Consider the following 24,375-nt stretch of genomic DNA (forward strand, 5'->3'; position numbering starts at 1 on the left):
ATAATATTTGACAGCCTTGAATTACATTCTTGAAAGAAATTGGATGGAAGACAGATTACAGACCTGAAAGAAACAGAGAAATCCTACTTTTCTATCACACAAAATCCATCATTTTCTTGTTCCCTAGAAACAGTTATTAAAATATAAAAATCCTCAGGAAAATCTCTTTGTTTAAAATTGCCACTTTGATGAAAATGATAGATTGAGTGTATTTCTGATAGATTGGGTGTATTTCTCGAAAAAAAGCATGGAAAACCCATGATTTAAAGGAATAATATTGCCTTTGTAGTTGCTATTATCAGCCCATTTCAGCTGGAAGGATTGGCAGATAAGGTTTGATTATGTAAGGAAAAAAACAGATTAGGCAGTTATTGTGTGAGATCTGTCTGATTTGGAAACTGATGGCACATTTTGTGGAAATAGGAAGTGGAGCATTTTCATTGGGAACAAATTGCATTTTGATTGCTTTTGAATGACTGTTTGAAAAATTTCAGAACTATGGGTAATAGGTTTATGAGAGAAGATGCTCTGTGATTACTTTAGGGCTATTGACAGTAACTTGTTTTTTTGTGTGATTCATATAAACAAAGAAAATTATTGCTTTTTTCTGTTTGTTTATAATTGATGTGAATATATATACCATTCTTCTTATAAACATCAATTTTGTCTACCATACCAGAATTACATTATTTCATGTGTACAAATGCAAATAAAGGAAGGTAATAAACAATATATGTCTGTATTAGCTATGGGTTTGCTGACTGCATCATTTATAGGTGCTGAGTTTGTTAGTTTGTCTGCATGTACCTCATACCTTTCTTTTCACAAGACTCACAATTTTCTACAGATTTTTCTGAACTTTAGGTATTTCTTTAGAGCAATGTTCTTAAACTTACCTTTTGCCTGAAATTGATGTCACCTAAGAGTAACATTGTCTTGTGGACAGTTTGCAAATCAAGAAATTGGATTTCAGGCTCTGGCAAGGCCTGATCTAGAACTGAGATTGGAAACAAGTTTGAAATCTCTAGCAGCTGATTGGTTGTTCCTGAGTTCAAATTTGAAATTGACCAATAGCAAGATTGCATTTTGAGACTGGTCCCCCAAACTCAGTTTTATAACGGTTAAACTCAGAATGTGGTAAACTTAGGATCACTGCATAACAGGAGAAGAACAGAAGAAAGATGTCAATACTTTTAAGAAATGAATATAATGTTTTACAGAAATGTTGATATTTATGAAATGGTTGATATTTATGAAATGTTTTCATTTATTTTTATCTTTTTTTTTCAGAAGGAGCAGCTCTCCAAAGAGCTTGAGAATGAGAAAATGTATCGTGTAGAAGCTGAGCGGAGACTTCAGGAAATGACGCGGGAAAGCGAGAATTGTCATTCCAGGCTCGAGTGTCTGCAGGGTGAATTCAAGAAGTGAGTACTCTCCCTTTGTTTTGTCTCCCAGAGATATTAACAGTTTCACAGTATTGGTTTTCTTATATAATTTGACAAATTGTCTTGTGCTATTTTCTATATTAATTGTCACCAAATCAGCACTTTCCCATTTCTTTCTCTGTGAGAGTTTCTGTGACGTTTCCTTTTTAAATCGGAAATGTTAGAAATGGCACTAAAACGTGAAATGTCAGCCAGATTCAGAAAAGATTACTTCGTGTTTATTGCAGCAAAGTAAAAGCGGAAATTCAGGAAAGATGCTTTAAATGTCAAGGTTTTAATTATCATCCTACACAAAACAACCTCACCATGTATATAATTATACTGAATTTAGGAGACTGTTAACATTTAGAGATTCACTGTAAAAGAAATTGTGTTATTGTAAAATATATATTTATAAATATATATATGGAAGAAATTTTATGTAGGAGGTCTAATTTCTTTAATCAAATTTTTATGAAGGATTTTAGAAGTTTTTGCTAATGGTAGTAGGAGATAAGGCGGTAAGACTGAGTGCTTCAAAATTAAGAATTTTATTTCGCAACTGCATTGTTTGTATGGACATTATGATATTAGAATTTGTTTCAGTCTTCTTTAATTGAGCATAATTGCTTTGATATATATGATACCAAGTGCATCGATGCTCCAGAGTGGGCCCTGTACTTTACCTGGAAGAAGAAGAAGAAGATGTATGATATAAGGGTATGCGGCTAGCTCAGTAGGAAGAGCACAAAGCTGTCACTCACTAGGTTGCCAGTGTAATCAGAGGTTGAGACATACGTTTTCTGTTATTATTTTTCAAGGTCATACCCTGAGGTTAAAGGTTAGACAGGTTGGACAATGAGTCCGCTTTGTATAAATTAACCTCAGAGTCTTAATGAGTTTCAGATAACTTGGCACAAACATTTTACAGAATGAAACTATGACTATGTGCAGAATGTAACTTTCAGTCATGTTGGTCAAGGCCATGTCTATGATTCAGAGTGCAGAATATCACTTTAGTCACGTTAATTTAAGGTCAAGGTCATGTTTAACAGAGTGGGATATTGATTATGCAGAATATATTTTTCAGTGATGTTGATTCAAGATCAAGGTCATGATTTCCAGAATGAGACAATGATTGTGCAGAATGTAACTTTCAGTCATATTAATTTAGGGTCAAGGTCATGTTTGCCAGAATGAGGGGGACATGCAAAATGTGCTTTTCATTTATGTCACTAGCATTTAGTATCATGTTTTTCCATAATGAAACGATGTTCAAGGTTGATATTTTCCTGCTGTGGACAGAAATTATGTTGTCAATTCAACCTTCTGTTTAAATGAAGTAGTATTATAAGAGAGATGTGGTTGTTTCCTCATAGTTATGTCCATACTAAAAGGTTCAGTTACAATGTATTGTTCATATTTGTCAGGATTACTTTATCAATGACAGCCATAAATGCTATGGAATATTATTTTCAATATTTTGAAACATTGCCTTCCGTGAGCGAAAGCTTCTGGAAAAATACGAGACCTAGAAACGTCAGATATTCATTTCGAGTTATTTATTTTTTGCCTTATAAATGGGGCATAAATAACACAGGGGTTTTGACAAGCTATTTGGTCTTTATTCCAATTGGAAATTGATACTCATCGGTAAATTGTTTTAGTGTGTTATTTTTTTTTCATTTTCTATCATATTTTATAATAGACTATTGATTGGAGGCTTCTGAGATAGGGTGAAAATGTTGCCCCGAGGGTAACAAGTAAAATTATTTCTTGGTTAAAAGGTTTTATAATTAATAAGTAATTGAACATGAAATTATTTTTCATTGTAAACAGGTGGTTTGTGATCACCAGTGTTAACCATTGGGGTGTAATTAAGCAATTCATGATACATTTTTATTATACTTATAATTGCCAGTTTTTATCATACTTTTAATTGCCGTTTGCTTTAGGAAAAGTCAATTTTGTTTCATTTTGAGGAAAGTGTTGAAAATTCGCTATTTTTAAAACTGGTTCTGTCATATGGCAGAACGTTCGCCAAAAATAATTGACAAAAGAGTGAAATATGATAAATATTAGCTCAATACAGTAAGTTGTCAACCGCTTCATTTTCTTTCACTTGCAAAATTGTAGATTATAGAATATGTAAAAAATTTATTTGTAAATTTCACCTTTGTAAGATAGCCATTCCGGAATGAAACCATAAAATTCTATATACCTAGTAGACAAAAATTGTATGATTTCGCAGTTGCGATGGTCAATAAAATTAATGAAAGTGGTCTCTATGGAAATGTGATTGGTGCCATATAAGGTCAAGACGTTAGGGTCATTCTGTAATTATATTGACCAGTGGTCACCTAATGGACAGTGACAGATTGATGTATCACATAGGTCTTTGGTGAGAATGATATTGAAATATTCATGTCTCGGAGAAAGTACTTTTATCATTTCTGTATGTATAAAGGTCAGCTCTGTCCTTCTGAAATGCAGTTAGTTAGGGTATGAAATACTTGTGATTGTTTAAATGTGGTCAGTCACAGTTCAGCAACATTTTATGACATTTTGCAGTTTTTTTCGAGCCTTCGACATAGTTGTCCAAACGGCTGTTTGGTGTATGTGCATGTGTCCGTCTGGATTTGTTTGACCGGACCATAACTTTGACATGCATCAAGCAATCTTTTTTATATTTGGTATGTGAGACGGAGACTCGTGCACAAACCCCAGGTTCCTATCTTAAAGGTCTAGGTCACAGTTGGAGGTCAAAGGTCTTGTCATATCTTGTCCGGCCCATTACTTTGACATGCATTCATGAATCTTGTTTATATTTTGCATGAATGTTTATCTCAGTGAGACCGACTCTATCTCAAAGGTCAAAGTCACAGTTAGGGGTCAGAGAGCAGGCTCGACATGTTACCCTTTGGCATTTAGTCCTATAACCTGTTTTAGATTTATTTAAGAAAAACGTTTCCTATTGGAAATGTGTATTATATTTAACATTTTATGAAATTTTGTAATTACCTCCCTTTTATATAAAAGTATTTAAAAAGTGGTCTATTTCTTTTGATTTCAACATAGTGCCTAGTTTTTCAATTGCATTTGATAAATAGTGCGATATTTCAATAAACGGAAATAAAAGGCAAGTTTTAAAGCAGTGTGTAGTTTTGAAATTGATCTATTTTCATTCTAGCTTGGTTGCGCATTACCGAGATAGACAAAGGGAGGTAATAACAATTTAATTAACTTGCATTTCAAGTGAATTTTGACAAAATATGTACTTGTAAATGCAAAACTTTGACAGCTTTGATACAACAATGCTTTAATATAATTATTCATATTATTCCCTAGGCAAAATGTGCTAAATTAATTTATACTTATTCTAAAATAATGCTATCTTGGTGTTTGTTTGGATTAAATTTTGCAGATTGGCTCATTACCACAAACCCCATGAAATTTAGTCCTCCACAAAAATTAATGATTTTACAGAAATTGAATTAAAAGACAAAATGTGCATCTTTTTGCACTAACTCATTAATTATTCAGGAACTTTCTTTACAGTTGATCAATGCTTCACACTTAATTCTCTTAAAATCTGTCTAAAAGTCCATACTTTAGTTACTTTGTGTGCAGACCCTAATTTATTTAGCCCCTTAAATCTAATGATGAGTTTGGCTGCTTGGGGTAGACATGTGCTCAGCTCATTAAGCGAAATTCTCTGAATTCCTTAATTGACAGTAATTTTAACATTATTTGTAGAGTTCCTCGGTGTCATCCTGCATTTTACTTGTCTGTGCAAAGGAATTATTTTTGTGGTATTTTTATGGTAATTTCAAGACTTTTGCCATATCTCTTGTGGGAAACGCTAAGTTAAACAGAATCCGTCTCCGCACTACCCAATCAAGAATCCGTCTCCCCACCACCCAGTCAAGAATTCCTCTCCCTAATTCCCCTACATTAAGGACGGAGGATACTGAAAAAGCAGCAAAGAATATGCTATTGCATGGACATGACATTGTGTATTAGTTTAGTTTATACTTAGCTTGATTGTGGCATGAAAGCTTCAAGCATATTGAGGGTTCAGCGCAATAAGGGCGTATCTACATATAGTTATTATATGTAGATACGCCCTTATTGCGTTGAACCCTCGAATTATTTGGACTACTCTCCAGTCCCCTTCCTTAACCCTTATCATGCTGGACACGATTCATTCTTCCTTTGCGACCAGTGTAGATCATGATCAGCCTGCACACCCGTACAGTCTGATCATGATCTTCACTGATTGCTATACAGTCAGAATCTTTTAGGTACGCATTCTTTTTAAAAGTAAATGGTACTGTCCAAATTGAAAGATGGACAAGTTCATTATAAAAATTAAGCAGGGTAAGGGTTAAAATTGAAAAACCATTACTGGTATCATATGAGAACGCATGATGGCTTGAACCCACAATGACCCAGGTTGAGCAGCTCACACCTTAACCACTAAGCCACCAATCCCCTGTCATGTGTGTCATTAAAGGCCTACCGTCTGACACCACATAAGTTCTTTTGTTTGCCTTGAAATGCTGGTTATCTCATGTCCTTTATCTTGAATCTTGCTTGGAATTTTTATTACAAGAAACTTACACATTTCTTACAAAACTCTTCAAGTTTTAGAATACTTGATAGAACACATTACTATAATGACAGCCTATAATCAAAAAAGTCATTAAAATAATTATTTTATGTCTATCTATGGTAACATCAAATGGAAGGGCAAGGACCATTAAATTCCTTAGTTTTTTCTCTTGATATCTGGTATTGTAATGGATTCTGTATCAAAAGAATTTCTTGGTAGCTTTTAGATAAAAGCTGCTCATAATGATTCTGTAATTTGTATGTCAGAAAGAAATATCGAAAAACACTGCATTTTTTTATAATCACATTTTGATTTACCATTTTAATTGCAAGGAAGACTAAGTATTATTCTTAACAAGTTTCAGTTATCTTGAAGTAAAAGGCTCAATCCATCTCGAATATATTAGATGCTGTGACATCATAAATATCCCCTGCAAAATGAAACATTACTGTTCATGAACAATGCATGCATATTTCATGAACAGAGTTCATGAACACTTCATGAATTGTTCATGAAGATAAAATGGCACAAATTCTTGAAACATTCTTAAAATACCATGTTCATGAACAGTGCATGAAAAGTGAAAGATGACTTCAAGAACTAATGTTCATGAACAGTTCATGAACTATTCACTTCACGAATAGTTCTTGATATTTTGTTGAACATGAATAGTTCAGAACTTCTTGCTATATATTTTTATTGTGCCATTTTATCTTCATGAACTTGCAGTGAACCGTTAATGAACATGATTCTTCATTAGTTCATGAACTGCCTATCATGAGTAGTGCATGAAAGATTCAAGAAAATAACATCATGATTGTTCCTTTAACCTTTTATCATGGATAATTCCAAGAACTCTGTGTGATTCTTTAGTAGTACATGAACTGTTCATGAACACTTTTTAAGGACAGTTCATGTCCAAAAATTCATGAACACAAATCAAGAACTGTTGAAGGTTAGTTCATGAACAGTTCTTTAATGGTTTGAAGTGTTCATGATTTCAAGAACTGCATTTCACAGGGGATTCATGAGGGACTACTTTGCACCATACCAATACATATTATCCCAATAAACTGCCGGGACAGTTTGATTTATCCTCAAAAGTTTATATCCAAAAATTATAATCCCCGAGAAATAGATGTTTAGTTGAAAATCAGAAATGTCATGCTCAAGAAATTAAATGATTAAATGGCAGTACTTCGAAAAAAAAATGAACATTTTGAAAGAAGCTTCTATGAAAAGCAGTGTTAAAATTCAGCATTTCGAAGATGCTTATTCAGTGTGAAATAGTGTCGAAATTTAAAATTTTGAAGAAGTTCCTTCTAAGAAAAACGGTGTTAAAATTTAACATTTCAAAGAAGCTTCTTTTTGTCTGAGAACATAAATCAAAGACAATATGGTATAGATTCCCTAGAAGCACTTTAGCGATCTATTTGTTGATTGAAGGCTCATTTTTCAAAATTTGTTATCATATGATAAGAATTTATTTAATCTTCCTATAATCCACTTTTCATGTAATCAGAATAGTATAAAAGTTTGTGGCAGCAAAAATGCTGATAGGTTTGGGATTAGAAACAAGATGAATATGAATTTATCGGAATTTATCTGGAAAATGATAAAACATAGAAATGGGAAACTTGTTTTTCTGCAGCTTAGAAGATAAGTACAAAAAATTGATAACCTGATGTTTTTGATATAAAACAATAAACACTTGATCAGACTATAAAAGAAGATTTTAAAGGATTAATTCTTGCATTAAAGATGCATAAAGGAGATATTTTTGCATAAAGGATGCATAAAAGAGAGTTTTTTTGCACATTTTATGGTCTGATCATGTTTGTTGATATATTTTACTGCATGTTTTTAGAGTTTTAGAGACAAAAAATATATAAAAGGGAGATAATTGAAAAAAACTTGGAAATTGTACAAATCAAACTGCTTCAGGGAAAGTGTAACTTAACCCTTACCATGCTAAATTTCTATAATGGACTGGTCCATCTTCCAATGTGGGCAGTACAGTACCATTTATCATTTGAAGGGGTGTTTACTAAAAATTTACTGACTGAATAGCGAACAGTGTAGACCATGATCAGACTGCACGGATGTGCAGGCTAATCTTGGTCTGCACTGGTTGCAAACTACTGAAAGGCAGAATCACTTGCCGCCAGCAGGCTAAGGGTTAACCATGTTTAATTGATTTAAATAAAGTTTTGGTACAAAATACATCATTTCAGAATTATAAATGCTGCGAAAAATATATGTATAGATGCTAAGCCAGTCAAATCATGTTACATGAGTTATATTTTTCCTTTGCCCCTCTTTGTGTCTAATAATCTACTAAAACTGAAACTTTTTCCTTTCCTGTTCAATAAGGCAGTTGTTAACTTCCAGTCCTATTTATTGAATACAAATTAAGGCTATATGGTAATTTATTGCATTCCTTAGAATAGTAGCAAATACTTGTAGATTATATTGAGCAGTTCCATCAGCATTCTGTGTAGTAATTTACATTAAAATAAACATATTCTGTTTTGCCAAGAATACCTTTCTCGATTGAATAACTAAGTACACTAATGAAAGGCAAACATTTTTACTGCAAGTGAGCATTTTTCTGTATCATCATCAAGGGTGTAACGACTTTGCGTATGAATCTAAACATTGTTTTGAGACAAAAAGTAGAACTATTTGGTGTATAAAGAGGTATTTATATTATTCACAAAACTCTTTTGCTCATTTTTTCTTCTTCTCATTTTTTTGTCTGTCAGTATTCCGTAAACATAGAAGCAGTGATGTTTATTATATAGAAAGATCTCGGCACGATAAGTCATGGCGCTTTCTTTTTCTCTGAACTTCATATTACCTTTTTCACTGTCATAATTCATAAACATAGACTTCAAGGAAAGGTAAATTATATGAACATAAAAAAGATCTGACAAGGAATATTTGCAGTTGTTCATGTAGGAATTTGTTACCCTTACCCTGCTAAATTTCTATAATGAACTTGTCCATCATTCAGTTTGAGCAGTACCATTTGTTATTCAAAGGGGTGTTCACTGAAAATTTACTGACTGAAAAGCAAACAGTGCAGATCATGATCAGACTGCGTGGATGTGCAGGCTGATCTTGGTCAGCACTCCCAGTCGAAATTGATGGTTAATCACTATGGTAGTTCATGGTTTACCATAGTAGTTCATGGTCATGGGGCAGTGGTTAACCATGGTTTACCATGTGCGGTAATTGGCACCACGGTCATAGAACATCGTATCAGACCATGGTCAGGAAAACTATTCTATAATTAGGAAAACCTTTGGAGCCAAAATGCAGTCAGGCGTCTTTGGTGCATTGTAAAACTTGACAAGTGTGAAAATCACAAACATGGCCATGGTAGTCCATGGTCAACAATGGTTGAAAAAGGTTGACAATGGTAGACCATGGTCAAACTACTGATCGTCTTTTCTGACCATGGTCGACCATGGCCAATCTTATCTCACCATGGTTGACCATGGCTGACAGTGGTCCTGACCATATTTTTCTTCACCATGGTATTTGATGGTTGACCACATTAGTTCATGGTCAACCATAAAAAACCATGGTGACCATGGTCAACCATGGTCAACATTTCGTCTGGGCTAGTCGCAAAGGCAGAATCACTTGCCGCCAGCAAGCTAAAGGTTATAATTCAAGAATTGCCCTGGTTCTTTAGCATTCAAGGTGTAAAGCACCAGCACAGACTTTTATCCCAACATTATATTAGTTGAAAGAATAAGGCCTCAAACTTATGAACACTGGTTTTGTAGTCAGACACTGTAACGACTGGACCACATTGTCACCTCTCTTTACTATATGAAATATGAGAGCGGCCTTCTTAGCAGAGTGGTTTAAATCACTTGCCCCTCACAGATGTATGTTTGAGCTTTGCTCAGTGCGTTGAATTCTTCATGTGAGGAAGGTATCCATTTGGCTTACGGATGGTCAGTGGTTCTACACAGATGCCCATCTGTGATGAAATAATGCATGGAGTGGAACCTGGGGTCTTTCTCCACTGTCAAAAGCTGGAAAATCACCATATTACATATAATATTGTCAATGTGACGTTAAACCCAACAAAATATAAAAAAAAAGTTTTGTGTAAAGAGAAAGGCAGATACTGTTGTGGGTGTTCAGATTTATTTTATCCCTGATTTTCATTAACTTTGATGTAATTAAACAGATAAGCACGTGAAGCATTTTGTACCTATTAAGTTCTTGCTTGATATGCAATTTAGTAAATTTTCTAAGTACATTGCTATCAGATGACCTCTAAAAATCCTTTTTTGACCTCTATGGGGTCTCTATATTTATTTCCACATCAAAAGGACAAGCCCTTTTCTTATCTGCTCTGCTAACTTACAGATAAGCACTTCATGAGCCAATTTCCTGATATTAGCTATAAATAAAAGCCTGGGACTTCAGTGTAAGTGGCTGAAATGGATTTTTAGTGCTATTCGTTTCCAGCAGAATGTCTTTAACAGGTTATACATTTTTCATTAGTGGCTATAAATTAGGCTATAAAATCAACAGGTAGTGGTCAGTGTAGGTATAAGATAGGCAATATTATCTGGATTTAGACTGTAAAACTGTGAGGAAGCAGGAATTTACTTCCCCATCTAATGAAATCAGGATGTTTTATTGAGATGAGGGGTAAGCTATAAAAATTTGAAAAAAAGTAGGAATAGTGGAGTGTTGTTTAGTATATATCTTGGATTGGCAATTGTTTCTTTTATGTCCAAAGCAATCCAGGATGTATAATTTGTGTAAAAATAAATGTCAACAAAATTAATGTGTTTTCCTGATTTTAATATCTAGCTCCCAGAAAAAAAATCAAAAGATTTTTAAAATATAATGTATTTCACCAGGAAAAAAAAAAGAAAAGATTTTTTAAAGTTGATGTTATGTTATTTCAGAATATGTCATTTGAATTCTTCCTGTGAGGAAGCCATCCATCCAGAGGCTAATAGTTATAACACTGTGAAGATGTGGTACACATTTTTATATCGCAAGTTTTTAAAATGTTTTATCATTTCAGACTAGAAGGTATGGTTTAGGCTTTTTTTATACTAATACTGTACATATATTATCATTTCAGAATGGAGGGTATGGTACATGAAATGATTCAGTATAAAAGCAAGATTGACCAATTGAAGCAAGAAAAGTCCAGCCTGTCCACCACTTATGAGGTATGACCAGTCTTTTTTGCACATAATAATTTGAGCCACACCATGAGAAAACCAACATAGTGCATTTGCGACCAGCATGGATCTAAACCAGGCTGCGCATCTGCACAGTCTGATCAGGATCCACACTGTTCGCTTTCAAAGCCTATTACAATTAGAGAAACCATTAGAGAACAATTTTGATCCTGATCAGACTGCACGGATGCGCATGCTGGTCTGGATCCATGCTGGTCACCAATACACTATGTTGGTTTTTGCATTATGTACTAAATGTTGTGATTTTTGTGTTTCTGTCAGTCTGATGGTATATCATGAGAAATATTGATAAAAAAATAAAGTAACTGTAAAACTGACATAGAGTATATACCAGGGCTCCGGAAATTTTGATAACTCAATCGGTCCGAAACGAAAATCCTGACATCGGCGCTACCCCACCCACTGCATTCCCAATATTACATATTTTGTAAAACGTGATAGAGTAAAGATATAATCATGTCATGCATTAAAACTGAGTTACCGGTCACCGCGTGTTTCCATACAATGAAGACAGTTATTCAGTGTTATGTGTGATTGTTACTTTGTTTAAATTTCGATTTTTTTCCGAGAAAATACTTGTAAGGATAAAATTACCGAGGCATTGACACCGTGTGCGTAACTAGTCTAAAAGCCAACGCACGTGACCGGTACCGTATACACGGCAGATACTTTGTGATGTTTCCTCATTCTTTGGCGGAATTCTATAAAATACAATTACATGACACATATTCTCTGCTAAACAGTCTCGGTATTTTAAGAATACTCTGCCACGGACCGAATGTGTACGTTATATGAACGCTGAGATCTAATTTCCCGCATGTATAGTACCAAAAGGTCACGCGTGTTGGCCACGGATATTTCATTTCACTTATGTTGTACTTCAATAAGCAGCTACATTTTAAAAGTTATATGTTCTCTTCTGATGTAAACAAAATTTCATTTTGAAACGTTTTTTAAAAGACCGATTTGATAAACAGCACCACTCCGATTTTCTTTATCATTCGTGTTTGCCAGTCCATTTTTTTTTTTCTTTTTCTTTTTTGCACCGTCGGGTTGCAAAGACGATTTTCTGCACTTGTTTCAACTGGAGCCCCAACAAATGAATCTTGTAATTTTTTCAAATCAAGTAATTATAAAAAATATTTTGATTGGTTTTCCGTGTGATGTCTCATTAAATCAAAGACCTATAATGTACAATTATAGCTCTTTGATTAAATGCAGTGACCATTTGTTTTTTACCATGATGAAACATAGCCTTTTGAAATAAACCATCCATCGGATTTTAAATAAAAGAAGTGGATCCCAGTCGAAATGATCTGGATCCAGTCAGACATATTTGGAAACCAGTCAAAAATGTTTAATACATTGCAGTCGGCTGGCTGCAAACATTAAAGGATGTGCCGCGCTAGTACTGATTGCGTCACGTGCTAATTACGGACCGATTATCAAAGTGACAGTCAGACTGTTTGACACGTTTATTGATTATCTGAGGGTGCGACCAACAATTTCCTGCTTGGCTGTAGATGGTGTATTGAGATATCAGACAGAAATTTATACTTTTCTCCATTTTTACGGGACCGATTTTTTTTGTTTTTTCACTTTATGAATCGGTCTGAAAAGTAAAAAATCGGTCCAAAACCGACAAACCGGCAAATTTCCGAAGCCCTGGTATATACTGATAGCAAAAGGCAACCTTTTAACTGGATGGAACTGGTAAAGGGCAACAAACACAAATAGCAGAAATCAGTTATCATGATCAATGGGAAAGGGTATTACATTGACAGAGAATGTTGACATTACTAGGAAGAGGCAAAATTCAAAACAGAAGTCAGTTATCATGGCCAATGCTAAAGGGCAACATTATGAAAGAATTTTGACATTGCAAAAAATAATGTCAACAGGGAATAAAAAAGTGGGACACAGATAATGATTGGAAAAAGATTTTCACCATTTTCTTTTTGTATTTTTTTCCAGGCAAATATAGACAAGTTTAAGAGCCATATCACAGGCCTGGAGAGGGAGAATATGATGCTGCTTAATGAAGTCAAAAAGCTCGAATCTCAGGTAGGTCAGTCTAGCATATATACAGGGCTTGAATCTCAGGTAGGTCAGTCTAGCATATATACAAGGCTTGAATCTCAGGTAGGTCAGTCTAGCATATATACAGGGCTTGAATCTCAGGTAGGTCAGTCTAGCATATATACAGGGCTTGAATCTCAGGTAGGTCAGTCTAGCATATATACAGGGCTCCGATGACCAGTTTCGCCCAAAAACCTCAAACCTTTGAAGATATGTTCATGTCTAATCTAATATATAATAGTCATAAGAAATATTAAATGAAGGTGTCCTCAGGATATGATAATTCATTTACAAACAATTCTCAGCTTTGTATATCTTTACATGTAAGGTTGAAGGGCTGAAAGGACCTAGATGATGATGTCACATTTTGGGTTTTCAATTCTCAGCTTTGTATATCTTTACATGTAAGGTTGAAGGGCTGAAAGGACCAAGATGATGATGTCACATTTTCAATTTTCAAATTCAAAACTGGCTTCTAAATGAAAGTATGGTCTAACAAGATGCAGGCCAAGTTTTCAGCTCTGTTCAACCTTCTTCTTTCACCTTTATCTAACATGAAAACAGGAGGAAAGTTGAAAAGGGAAGGCATTAATGAAAAAACAAGTTAAAAAGGGGTTAAGTCAGTCATGTGTATGTAAAAGCACAGTAGAAAAATATTATTTAGAGCATAAAATTAATGCAGATGTGATCTTGGCTGATAAGAATATGTGAAAGATATGCAAATATATTTATGGAAATTCTTAAATGTACCATTCATTAAAAGGTTAAGTTTGTTGAAAATGTTAATATATTAATGAGAAAACACTTTTATTAAGAAATTCAGTCAGAAAAGGAGATTTTTGAAATAGTTAGTGCACATTATGTGTGTCGCATTATTTACCATGAATATAAATGGTATATAATATGAATAAATTTAGATAAAAAAAGAATGGAAATTAAGAGTAATTAGTAGACTTTCTTATGAATGATTGTACGTGTTGCAAAGTACTTCCTGTAAACATGCTGCCTAAGTATCTTAACAGTTTCAGTGAACACCCCTTTGAATAATAAGTGGTACAGTCAGGATTGAATGGTAGACTGGTCCATTTTAGAAATTTAGCAGGGTAAAGGTTAAAACTTGTTTTCTTGTGACAGCAGTGGTACATGCAGCCACTATCTTTTGAGATGGCCAAACTTTCAGCTTGAGATTTTTTTTCACCTAGAAACCATACAAAACTATATATTTTAGACAAATATTGTCAGAATTTTGTTTTTTGCAAGGTTTACTGTCAACAAACGTAATTTAGTGCATAACTTACTTTATATGTCACAATAATGAGGTAAACTTAAAATATTGGCTTGGAAAGTTAAAGATTTTAAAACAAATTTTTCTACATTGCTTATACATATAAGTGGAGTTTACCACAAATGTTGATATTTTGGTAATTTTTCAATATTTTGAATTTCTATACAGATGAGCCATAAAACAGATGGAAGGGATCGTTACAAACTTCTTCTTGAACGGTTACGCATGGTGGAGGGAGAAAATTCTTCACTTGTGCTCGAAAACGAACAGCAGAGGGGACAGTATGAGAAATGTCTGGATGAAATAGCCAATCAGGTAAGTTGTTTTTTTTTGTCACTCTGAAATAGCCTCACTCTGAAATTGCCAATCAGGTGAGTTTGTAAATTTAGTCACACTGAAAAAGCCAATCAGGTCAGTTGATATTGTGTCACTTTGAAAAAGCCAATCAGGTGAGTTGATATTGTGTCACATTGAAATAGGCAATCAGGTGAGTTGATATTTTTGTTACACTGAAAAAGCTTAACAGGGAATTGAGGTTTGCCTGTATCATAATAAGAAAGTTTATCCTGTCCCTTGCAGTATTTTCGACCCGATATCAGGGTGCCGTATATCTTTCTTGATATACCGTCAGTTGACACGTGACCAGTGATATACGGTCAGTTGATCATGTGACCTTATGATCGATATTGTTGTCATAAGAAATTTTGCATTGAAACCATCACCATTGTTTTGGAAATGTCTGAACTAAGAAAATGAGTGATCAAATAATGAGTTTTTATTCAAAAACGAAGAAGTTATTGCGATTTTGTCGGTGGTTACGTCATTATATAAGTGACGTCAGTACGAATATGACGTCATTGAAACAGTTGTCGCGCATTTATTTTTGTAAAATAAATTGCCAAATATCGGAAGATGAAGTAATGACAAGATAAATAGAATAATAGGTTAGTGCCTAAGATGGAGAAAGTTTATCTGGCTCGGCTCCGGACGTTATCAGGTTCGCCTTCGGCTCACCCGATAACCTCCTCCACCTCTCCAGATAAACTTTCTCATCTACGGCACTAACCTGTTATTCTCTATTTAAATGTCACATGGTCTATATAAAAAAAAAACAGCATCTAGAATGTTGTGTTACATAATATTATTTCTTTCATGTGTTACATAAAAGTTTATATAGAATAGAAAAAGAAAGAAAAACATACATAAGTAATGGAAACACATGTTACATAAAAGTTTATATAGAATACGAAAGGAAAGAAAAACTTAGATAAGTAATGGAAACGCATACTGTTTTTATGCCCCCGAAGGGAGGCATATAGTTTTTTAACCATCTGTCAGTCTGTCGGTCTGTCCGCAATTTTCGTGTCCGGTCCATATCTTTGTCATCCATGGATGGATTTTCAAATGACTTGGCATGAATGTGTACCACAGTAAGACGACATGTCGCGCGCAAGACACATGTCCGTAGCTCAAAGGTCAAGGTCACACTTAGACGTTAAAGGTCATTTTTCATGATAGTGCATTCGTGTCCGGTCCATATCTTTGTCATGCATGGATGGATTTTCAAATAACTTGGCATGAATGTGTACCACAGTAAGACGAAGTGTCGCGCGCAAGACCCAGGTCCGTAGCTCATAGGTCAAGGTCACACTTAGATGTTAAAGGTCATTTTCATGATAGTGCATTGATGGGCATGTCCGGTCCATATCTTTGTCATTCATGCATGGATTTTAAAATTATTTGGCATGAATGTGTACCACAGTAAGACGATGTGTCGCGCGCAAGACTCAGGTCCATAGGTCAAAGGTCCTAAACTCTAACATCGGCCATAACTATTCATTCAAAGTGCCATCGGGGGCATGTGTCATCCTATGGAGACAGCTCTTGTTTTATCTTTAAAATACCGCTAACAATTTTGTCAGGTTGTCCAAGCACTGCTGGCACAGAAGATGTTGCGGGAAGAATGTTTGAAGCTGCAGGATCGCGTACAGGACCTCGAACATCATAACAGACAACTCTGTACGGCCTTCCAACAACGTATAAAACTTATGGCAGAAGGAAACGCTCAGGTAACCTTACATTTATTTTTGTTTAACCTTACATAAAGGGTTAGAGCCAGAAGGTTCTAAGTACATGTAAATAAAGAAGGCACTTACTACCACCTGGCGCTAACCACTTGTAATTTATTTAGGGTTGCACTGATACAGTTTAGGTTATATGGCAACATGTCTTGCACACTTGTTCAGCTTTTTTTTTTTATTAAGTCTGTTGAAAGAAAAAGATTTAACTGAAAAAAAGTCTAGTCACTATGTCTGTTTTGAGGTAATTAATTTTTTTATTATTATGTTTGGCTTATTAATAAATTTTATATTTGAAACAAATTTTGATAACTGAAAAATCTATTCCATTAGGTGATTGATACTGTTAGTTCAAACAGATTTTACTTTGATATTTTTTGTGTATTATCAAAGCTAAATGTTGCGGGTTATTTATAAAAATAATAATTACATGTAATCTAGACATCACAAGTAAGAATAAAGCTAGATTACTGTATATTCTGTAATTAATGCCCATCTCTTATTTAGCTCTCTCCTCCCACTTTATTTTTAAAAAAGCTATTTTAGGTTTGAAGAGAAAAATCAGCACTGTGATAGAGCTGTAATTGTTACAGTTTATTCTGTTTATAAAGTTAGCTGTGTAAGCTGATATTTACAAAAAAAGTCTTTTAAAGCCCTGCTCCAGTCCTACCTTTTAACCTTAAATTGTCACTGAAAAAGCATGAAAATCCTGATTATGAACATTGGCGCCTGTCAAAGTAGAGTCTATTTTATATAAAATTCTATATGAAATACCTGTGATTATGCATGCTAAAGTGTGGCACGTGGCCGTCAACTGTTTCCTATTGTAATCATGGGTTGCTTACACACAAAAGAATTTGAATAGCAGCGGAGCAGGGCTTTAAGGCCTTTATAAATGCCCCCTTTGGCAAAATACAATGCTCTCAGGGATGTTTATTAGAGAATATATGGTATAAATTTAAACAGCTTTTTCTATGGCAAAAATTACAAATTTCTATATTTGTAAAACAACCGGTTTCATTCTGCTGAATTTGGATATGAATTAATAACAATTACCATGTTTTAAAAGTTGAATTTTAAAGTTTTATATGAGCCGTGCCATGAGAAAACCAACATAGTGGGTTTGCGACCAGCATGGATCCAGACCAGCCTGTGCATCCGCGCAGTCTGGTCAGGATCCATGCTGTTCGCTTTTAAAGCCTATATTGGAATTGGAGAGACTGTTAGCGAACAGCATGGATCCTGACCAGACTGCGCAGATGCGCAGGCTGGTCTGGATCCATGCTGGTCGCAAAGCCACTATGTTGGTTTTCTCATGGCGCGGCTCATATACAGTCGAACTCCATTCGCTCAAACTTGGATAATTTGAACAGCACCCTTTGCTTGAACTCGTTATAAGGTCCCAGCAAAGTTCCTGTATAATGTAATATTGTTCTACAGCGTGAACTATCTGCAGTCCAGACAAGTTTTGCAGCTCCCATCAAGTCCGCGTGAACTCAGTTTGACTGTATGCATGTTACTTGATTTACTTAAGATATAGAAGTCCTTTCTTTATATCTATGTAGGATGGCAGTGTGTATATAGAAGGCAGTATGGAGTCCCTACATAGCATGTTTAGTGAACAGGTACCTGTAGTAATAAATCTGTGACTTGTCGTGTCAAAAAAAAATTTGAAATTGACCAAAAAAATTTGAAAAACTTTTTATGCCCCCGGCATATACTGATGCGGGAGTCATATAGTGATCGTCCTGTCCGTCCGTCCGTTCGTCCATACGAGGTTAACCAAATGGGACCGTTTCGTCTAGCATCAATACCCCTTGCTAGAATGACTTGATATTAATGCAGATGTAACCTATGAACATTCCTCATCTTCAGACATCACCTGACCTCAGTTTGACCTTGACCTCATTTTGGACTTAGGTTGCTTTATATGAGCCATCTCTTGGTTAACCAAATGAGACTGTTTCATCTAGCATCAATACCCCTTGCTAGAATGACTTGATACTAATGCAGATGTAACCTGTGAACATTCCTCATCTTCAAATATCACCTGACCTCAGTTTGACCTTGACCTTGACCTCATTTTGGACTTAGGTTGCTTTATATGGGCCATCTCTTGGTTAACCAAATGGGACCGTTTCGTCTAGCATTAATACCACTTACAAGAATGAATTGATACTAATACAGATGTAACCTGTGACCATTCCTCATCTTCAAACATCACCTGACCTCAGTTTGACCTTGACCTCGTTTTGGACTTAGGTTGGTTCGTATCGACAAGGATGCCACCGGGGGCATCAAGCGTTTACTGAACGCAGCTCCTTGTTTTTTCAAAAAACTGTATTGCCTTCAAGAGTGTTTTTTCTTTCTTTTTATAAAAGACTGAAACAAATACAGTCGAAACTTGTATTAAGGTAGTGGACCCATAGTGACAATTGGCAACTTCCATCCATTTCTGTAGGCGATTTCATCATTCTCTGGTTATTATGAAAATCTTTTACGAATGAAGGATTTCAAAATCGCATACGAAGGATACATAATCACATGGAAATAGCTGATTGTCATTACGCGTCCATCACTTTAAGTAGCCAGTCAAGGGAATGATGCAGTCGGCTGTTTAATGCTGACTGGCTGCTAAGGCAAGTAACTGCTTAATACAGGTAGCCACTAAGACAAGTTCAGCTGTTACTGTATTCAAATATTATGTACCCTAAACAAAGGTAAAAGAAATAGTTTTGATTAAATGTGTGAATTTCCTTAAACCAAATGTTCTCAGCAATAATGGTCCTTTTTGATATGACATTTCACATTTCTTTTATCTTTTACATTTATTTCTACAGTAAATTTATTTCATTTTAGTTACTTTTTTTTCGTTCATTTTATTTTCTGCACCTTCAAACAAAATTCGCACTTGGGTTGGCTTAGTACATTTTTACTACTTCTATTTCATACATGTTTAGGTGTGAGCAATAAAGTAAATTTTTGTTTTCTCATGCGGTTGATGTTGCAAAGAATATGTGAATGTTGCTTTACAGCCAGGAGGGGCATGAAAAAGTACTTCCTGATTTTATATGATATTTAAACAAAATTTTGTTATGCAACACTCAGGCCTGAAGCTCACCACATTTTAACGAAAAATGTCTTCCTTTTTAACTTCATATAGATTTAAAGCATTTAGTTTTGGTTATCTTTTTTTCGTGTGTTTTCAGTTGTTAGTAGTTGTTTTGTCTAATACTTTAATAGTCATAAATTTCATTCTCATAACAAATTTGATATTAACAACATGTTGCTTGTAACTATATAATTGTATTATATACATTGATCCGTGTTTTCAGACTGCTGACAATTTAGCCGGGATTCCCCAGATGAGTTCTCCTCCGTTGTGGCTGAAGGAGCGGTTGCCAGGCGACAGGCAAAGTATTGTGTCATTCAGTGGTAGTATCACATCAACTCCAGACGTGGATTTTGACTTGTCACCAGAACCAGGCGAATTCCGGTGCCGTACGGAAATACAAACCGAGTTTCCCGCTACACCTTCTAGTCCGAAATCAAAACATGTAAGCTTTGTAGAAAGAAAGAGTGAAACTAAACGAAGCTCATCAACATCATCTTTAGTTACGCCAAAATGTGGACCAAGTCGACAACGAACACGATCTACCTCTTCCCTCAGTCGTGCACGTGGACTGAGCCTTATTTCACCTCAGACTGTGTCTAAATCACATGAATCAGGAATTCAAAATACAGCGACCAATGAACAATCAGGTTTAAATCAGGGTGTGGCTGTTTCAGCCAATCAGAAAAGCTCAAAAAAGACTTCGACCAATCCGAACTGTATTACAAAAATCAGAGTGCCTTTAAACCAATCACATCCATCCATTGCAAATAATTCGTCTCAGGGACAAATGTCTCAGTCATCTTCAAAAATTCCAACGTTGCCGAGTGGAAAAACAAAAGATGACGTGCAAGTGAGAAGAAATTCGTTGAAAGCAGAATACAGTATTAGAATGGGCTGTCAGTCCCCAGCAGCACGTAACAGTCCATCGCCAAATCCAAACTCTAAACCTCCACAACCAAGGACGTCTTCTCATGGTTCAAGGTCATCTTCAGTATCTTCTGGAGGTCAAGGTCATTCAAGGTCACCCTCAGCGACCTCTGGAAGATCACAATCATCAGGGTCTAAAATTCCAACTGTTTCGAAAATCAGTGTACAGTCAACTTCAAAATCATCTTCTGCTTCCACAGGAAGTAAACAGAAAACAGGAAATGATAAACAGACAACAGGTGCTTTGACAAAATTAGTCCCGCCTAAATCTCCCAACTTGAGGTATTCAGGCATACGTACAACATTAAAAACAGATAATAAAACTGTTCAAAAATCTGAAACCTCTGGTGCTAATAATAAAACTAATACAACCGTGTCTCAGTCCAGTACAAGTGCTAATCTGAAAACAGTTTATTCAATAAGTCCAATTACATCATCGAAAATCAGTGACGCTAAAAAGTCGGAAACGAAAAAGCCCGCAATTCCTGTGCATGGAAATAAACCTGTGAACCATCGTGCAGAATCCCATTTTCCGATAATGGGGCTTACCACACTAAACCAAACAAGTCCAAAAAACGATGAAACCTCTAATGTTTATGCAAATGTATCCCAAGTGCCAAGTACTTTTTCTTCGGTTTTAACGAGAACTGAACAGGTTCACCAAAATGGTGACCAAACTGACAGCAATACTTTAACTCGCGGCCAGTATTTTTATGATTATAGTGATGAAGATAGTGACTTTAGAGAGGCGGATTTAAAACGGCCAGTTTCTACAGACTTTAGTGCTGCATCAACAATTTCATTAGATGAACTATTAGATCGAACTTTAGAAAATACAGGCACGCCAGTGGATAGTGATTTTAGCTCGGGATTTTTTTTATACCCTCCGCAGAAAGTGACTGAAAATAAACCAGGTGCTAATATATGTGGTGTTTCAAACAGTGAAAATGTAAATCAACATACTAACTTCACAAAAAGTGACAATTCGGAAAAATTATTTAATTCTCAGAATAATGCAGAGTTTACGGAAAAGGAAATTGAAACTAAAAATAGACTTATGGGAAAACCGGATATTGTTCAGGATACAGAAGAGTGTGAACAGCGACTAATGCAGCAGAGTCTGACATTATCTGAAATCCCTGGATCATCGATGCCAGGATATCGTGCTAAACGACCCAAGTCTCTTATTCTAGGAGCAAAAGAAAAGAAGTTTTTATATTGTGAATATGGTTCTTCGTCAAGTTCGGATACTTCCGATGAAGAGCGGAGGTACAAAGTTTCTTACGCTAAGAATGTGAAACAACAGGAGATTCAGTCAATGGTTGCCAAAAGTGTGAAAGCTGGGGAAGCAAAAGTGATTGAATCACCAAAGTCTTCCGGTTCAAATAAAGATTCTAATTTAAATAAATCCAAAACTGATTCTAGTGATACAAAAAAGACAAAAACGTCTCAGTTACCGAAACCCGGTGTTGTAAAAAAGCCGTCCAGGATTCCGCCACCAGTGGCGAGTAAGCCATCGCATAAAGTTTCTGTAGATCCTAAAGCAGACGCAAGAATACCAAGACCTAAATCTGTTGAAATTTGTGTGAATACTGCAGCATTATCGTCCATTAATTCCAAAACTTGTTATCCCTTTTTACATGATGCAGGGTCTACTGATTTTTCAAAATCAGAATCTGAAACTTGCCTTATTAAAAATTATGACAAAAGTGAAAATTCTGAAATGATGTCCACCACAACCTTTGACGATGTCAAGGTTGAAAGGTCAGGAAGTAAAGACGATGGCTATTCTACAATGTCCAGTGATATTCAACCAGAAAATCTTGAAAAATACTCAGACGCATTTGAAAGTTCGACGAACAGCAATGAAGCGAGAAATTCAAATTTAAGTCTCAGTTCACAAAATTCATATTCAAGTGAAGATCGTTTAAGTGGCCATGGTTCTCTAGGTCGAGTAAAAGCTATGAAAATGAAATTTGAAATTGAGAACCAGAAATCACCAGAATCTTCTCCAACAAAATCTCCACCAGTCTCGCCAAAAAGATCGTTACTAAAATCTCCAAAATCTTTGCCAGACAGACCAACAACTAAACAGTTAGAAAACTCAGCTTCAGAAGCATCTACCAATGCATCTCAGATGAGTAAAATTCCAAAACCGAAAGGTACGCAGATAAGTCAAATTAAACCAAAGAGTGCAATACCCTTGCCTAAAACGTCTTCTACAAGTGCCAAAAAAGACCATGTGATAACGAAAGTTGAAGTGAATATTCAACCTCCGCAGAAAAAAATTACGAAAGAAACTGTTGAACAAGTAACTGTCCAGTCACACGCAGTTGAAAGTTCTTCATTTTCGGTTAAAAGTTCACCGATAGTCACAGTGCCTCAGAATGCAATTAATACTCAAAAATTCTTAATTAATAAAAGTAGCAATCAGTCATATACACAACAAAATTCCATGACGAAAAAAGTTGTCGAAGAGTTTAATCAGCTGACCTACTTCCCACCAGCATTTGATAAAATGGAGATTTTGGTTGAAGGGTATGATAGCAATAGCTCACTGTCAGATCGAGGCTCTGATTTAACATCACTTCATATTTCTGAGGACAATATTCTGTCGGACATCCCTGAAGAGAAGGATGGTTATGAAAGCTCTGTAGGAATACGGAGCGAAAATACGTCAGTTTCGTCACTTCCTGCAATAAACGTGAAAAAACAGTCTCAGCAGATGACACACACGGTCCATTCCCATCATGCATCTGCAAAATTTCAGTTCTCAACAACCTTGAAACGTCACTGGTCATCGTACCAGGGACTTGTTCGAGCTGTTTGGAATTCTGATTACGAGAAACAAAAACGAGCGCGGCAGACGGCAGATTATGAAGAGTTATATGGAGGCTGTCTAAATATAGAAACATTACTGGAAAGGTCTTCCTCTGAGTCAGATATGTTTACAAGGGGAGATAAACCAGAAGTCATTCTGTTACCACGGTTACCAAGGTCAAAAAGTGCAGACCATCTGGTTATTGATGAAATGGCTGTTGAAGAGCAACTGCAAGCTATGCTGAAGCACAGCATGTTGCAACAGGTATGTTCTGATTTCTTTCTATTTGAAAGCAAGTAAAGTTTACACTGTTTGCTCAACAGGAAGAGTTATCTGCTGCTACTTTGTATGATTTTTTTTTTCTAATTTGTAAAGACTTCTTAAATAACATGAAAGAGAAATTTATTTGCTTGTTTCTTACTGTCACCTACTGCATGTACCTGATACGTCTACCAGCGGATCATTCTTATTTTCATAGCAAAAGATTTTAGTATCCAGTACATTTTGTATGACACACAAATTAATAGAACGACTTTGTTAATAGTACATTAATCTATTTTTAGCTAAGTTGTTACCTATTGAATCAAAAACTTAAAATTAAGTTTACATTAATTATAAATATTTTAGCTAAGTAAGTAGCTATTGTTTAAATTGACAGGACATGAAACATTACTTTTAAGTTTACATTTATCAGTTTATTTTAAAGTTAGTAGCTGTTGTTAAGAAAGCTTTATGTTCGTCTGAATGAATCTACATTGCTTGGTTACACTGTTTTCCATGCT

The 24,375-nt window shown here is 35.4% G+C and overlaps 1 protein-coding gene across 7 annotated transcripts in view; it reads left to right on the plus strand.

Moving 5' to 3' along the window:
* LOC123538630 (serine-rich adhesin for platelets-like) overlaps positions 1-24,375 on the plus strand; it is a 145,578-nt gene that overhangs the window by 109,163 nt on the left and 12,040 nt on the right. For 6 of the 7 annotated variants that reach the window (XM_045322852.2, XM_045322853.2, XM_045322856.2 and 3 more), the window contains 7 exons: positions 1,291-1,424; positions 11,165-11,255; positions 13,263-13,352; positions 14,821-14,967; positions 16,575-16,721; positions 18,296-18,355; positions 20,066-23,857. In XM_045322852.2, the coding sequence (XP_045178787.2) occupies positions 1,291-1,424; positions 11,165-11,255; positions 13,263-13,352; positions 14,821-14,967; positions 16,575-16,721; positions 18,296-18,355; positions 20,066-23,857 (4,461 nt within the window). The remainder of the gene's footprint in view (positions 1-1,290; positions 1,425-11,164; positions 11,256-13,262; positions 13,353-14,820; positions 14,968-16,574; positions 16,722-18,295; positions 18,356-20,065; positions 23,858-24,375) is intronic. The other variant, XM_053530425.1, reaches the window with a different exon arrangement.

Source organism: Mercenaria mercenaria, chromosome 18, assembly GCF_021730395.1.
Source record: "Mercenaria mercenaria strain notata chromosome 18, MADL_Memer_1, whole genome shotgun sequence".
NCBI classification, from domain to species: domain Eukaryota; kingdom Metazoa; phylum Mollusca; class Bivalvia; order Venerida; family Veneridae; genus Mercenaria; species Mercenaria mercenaria.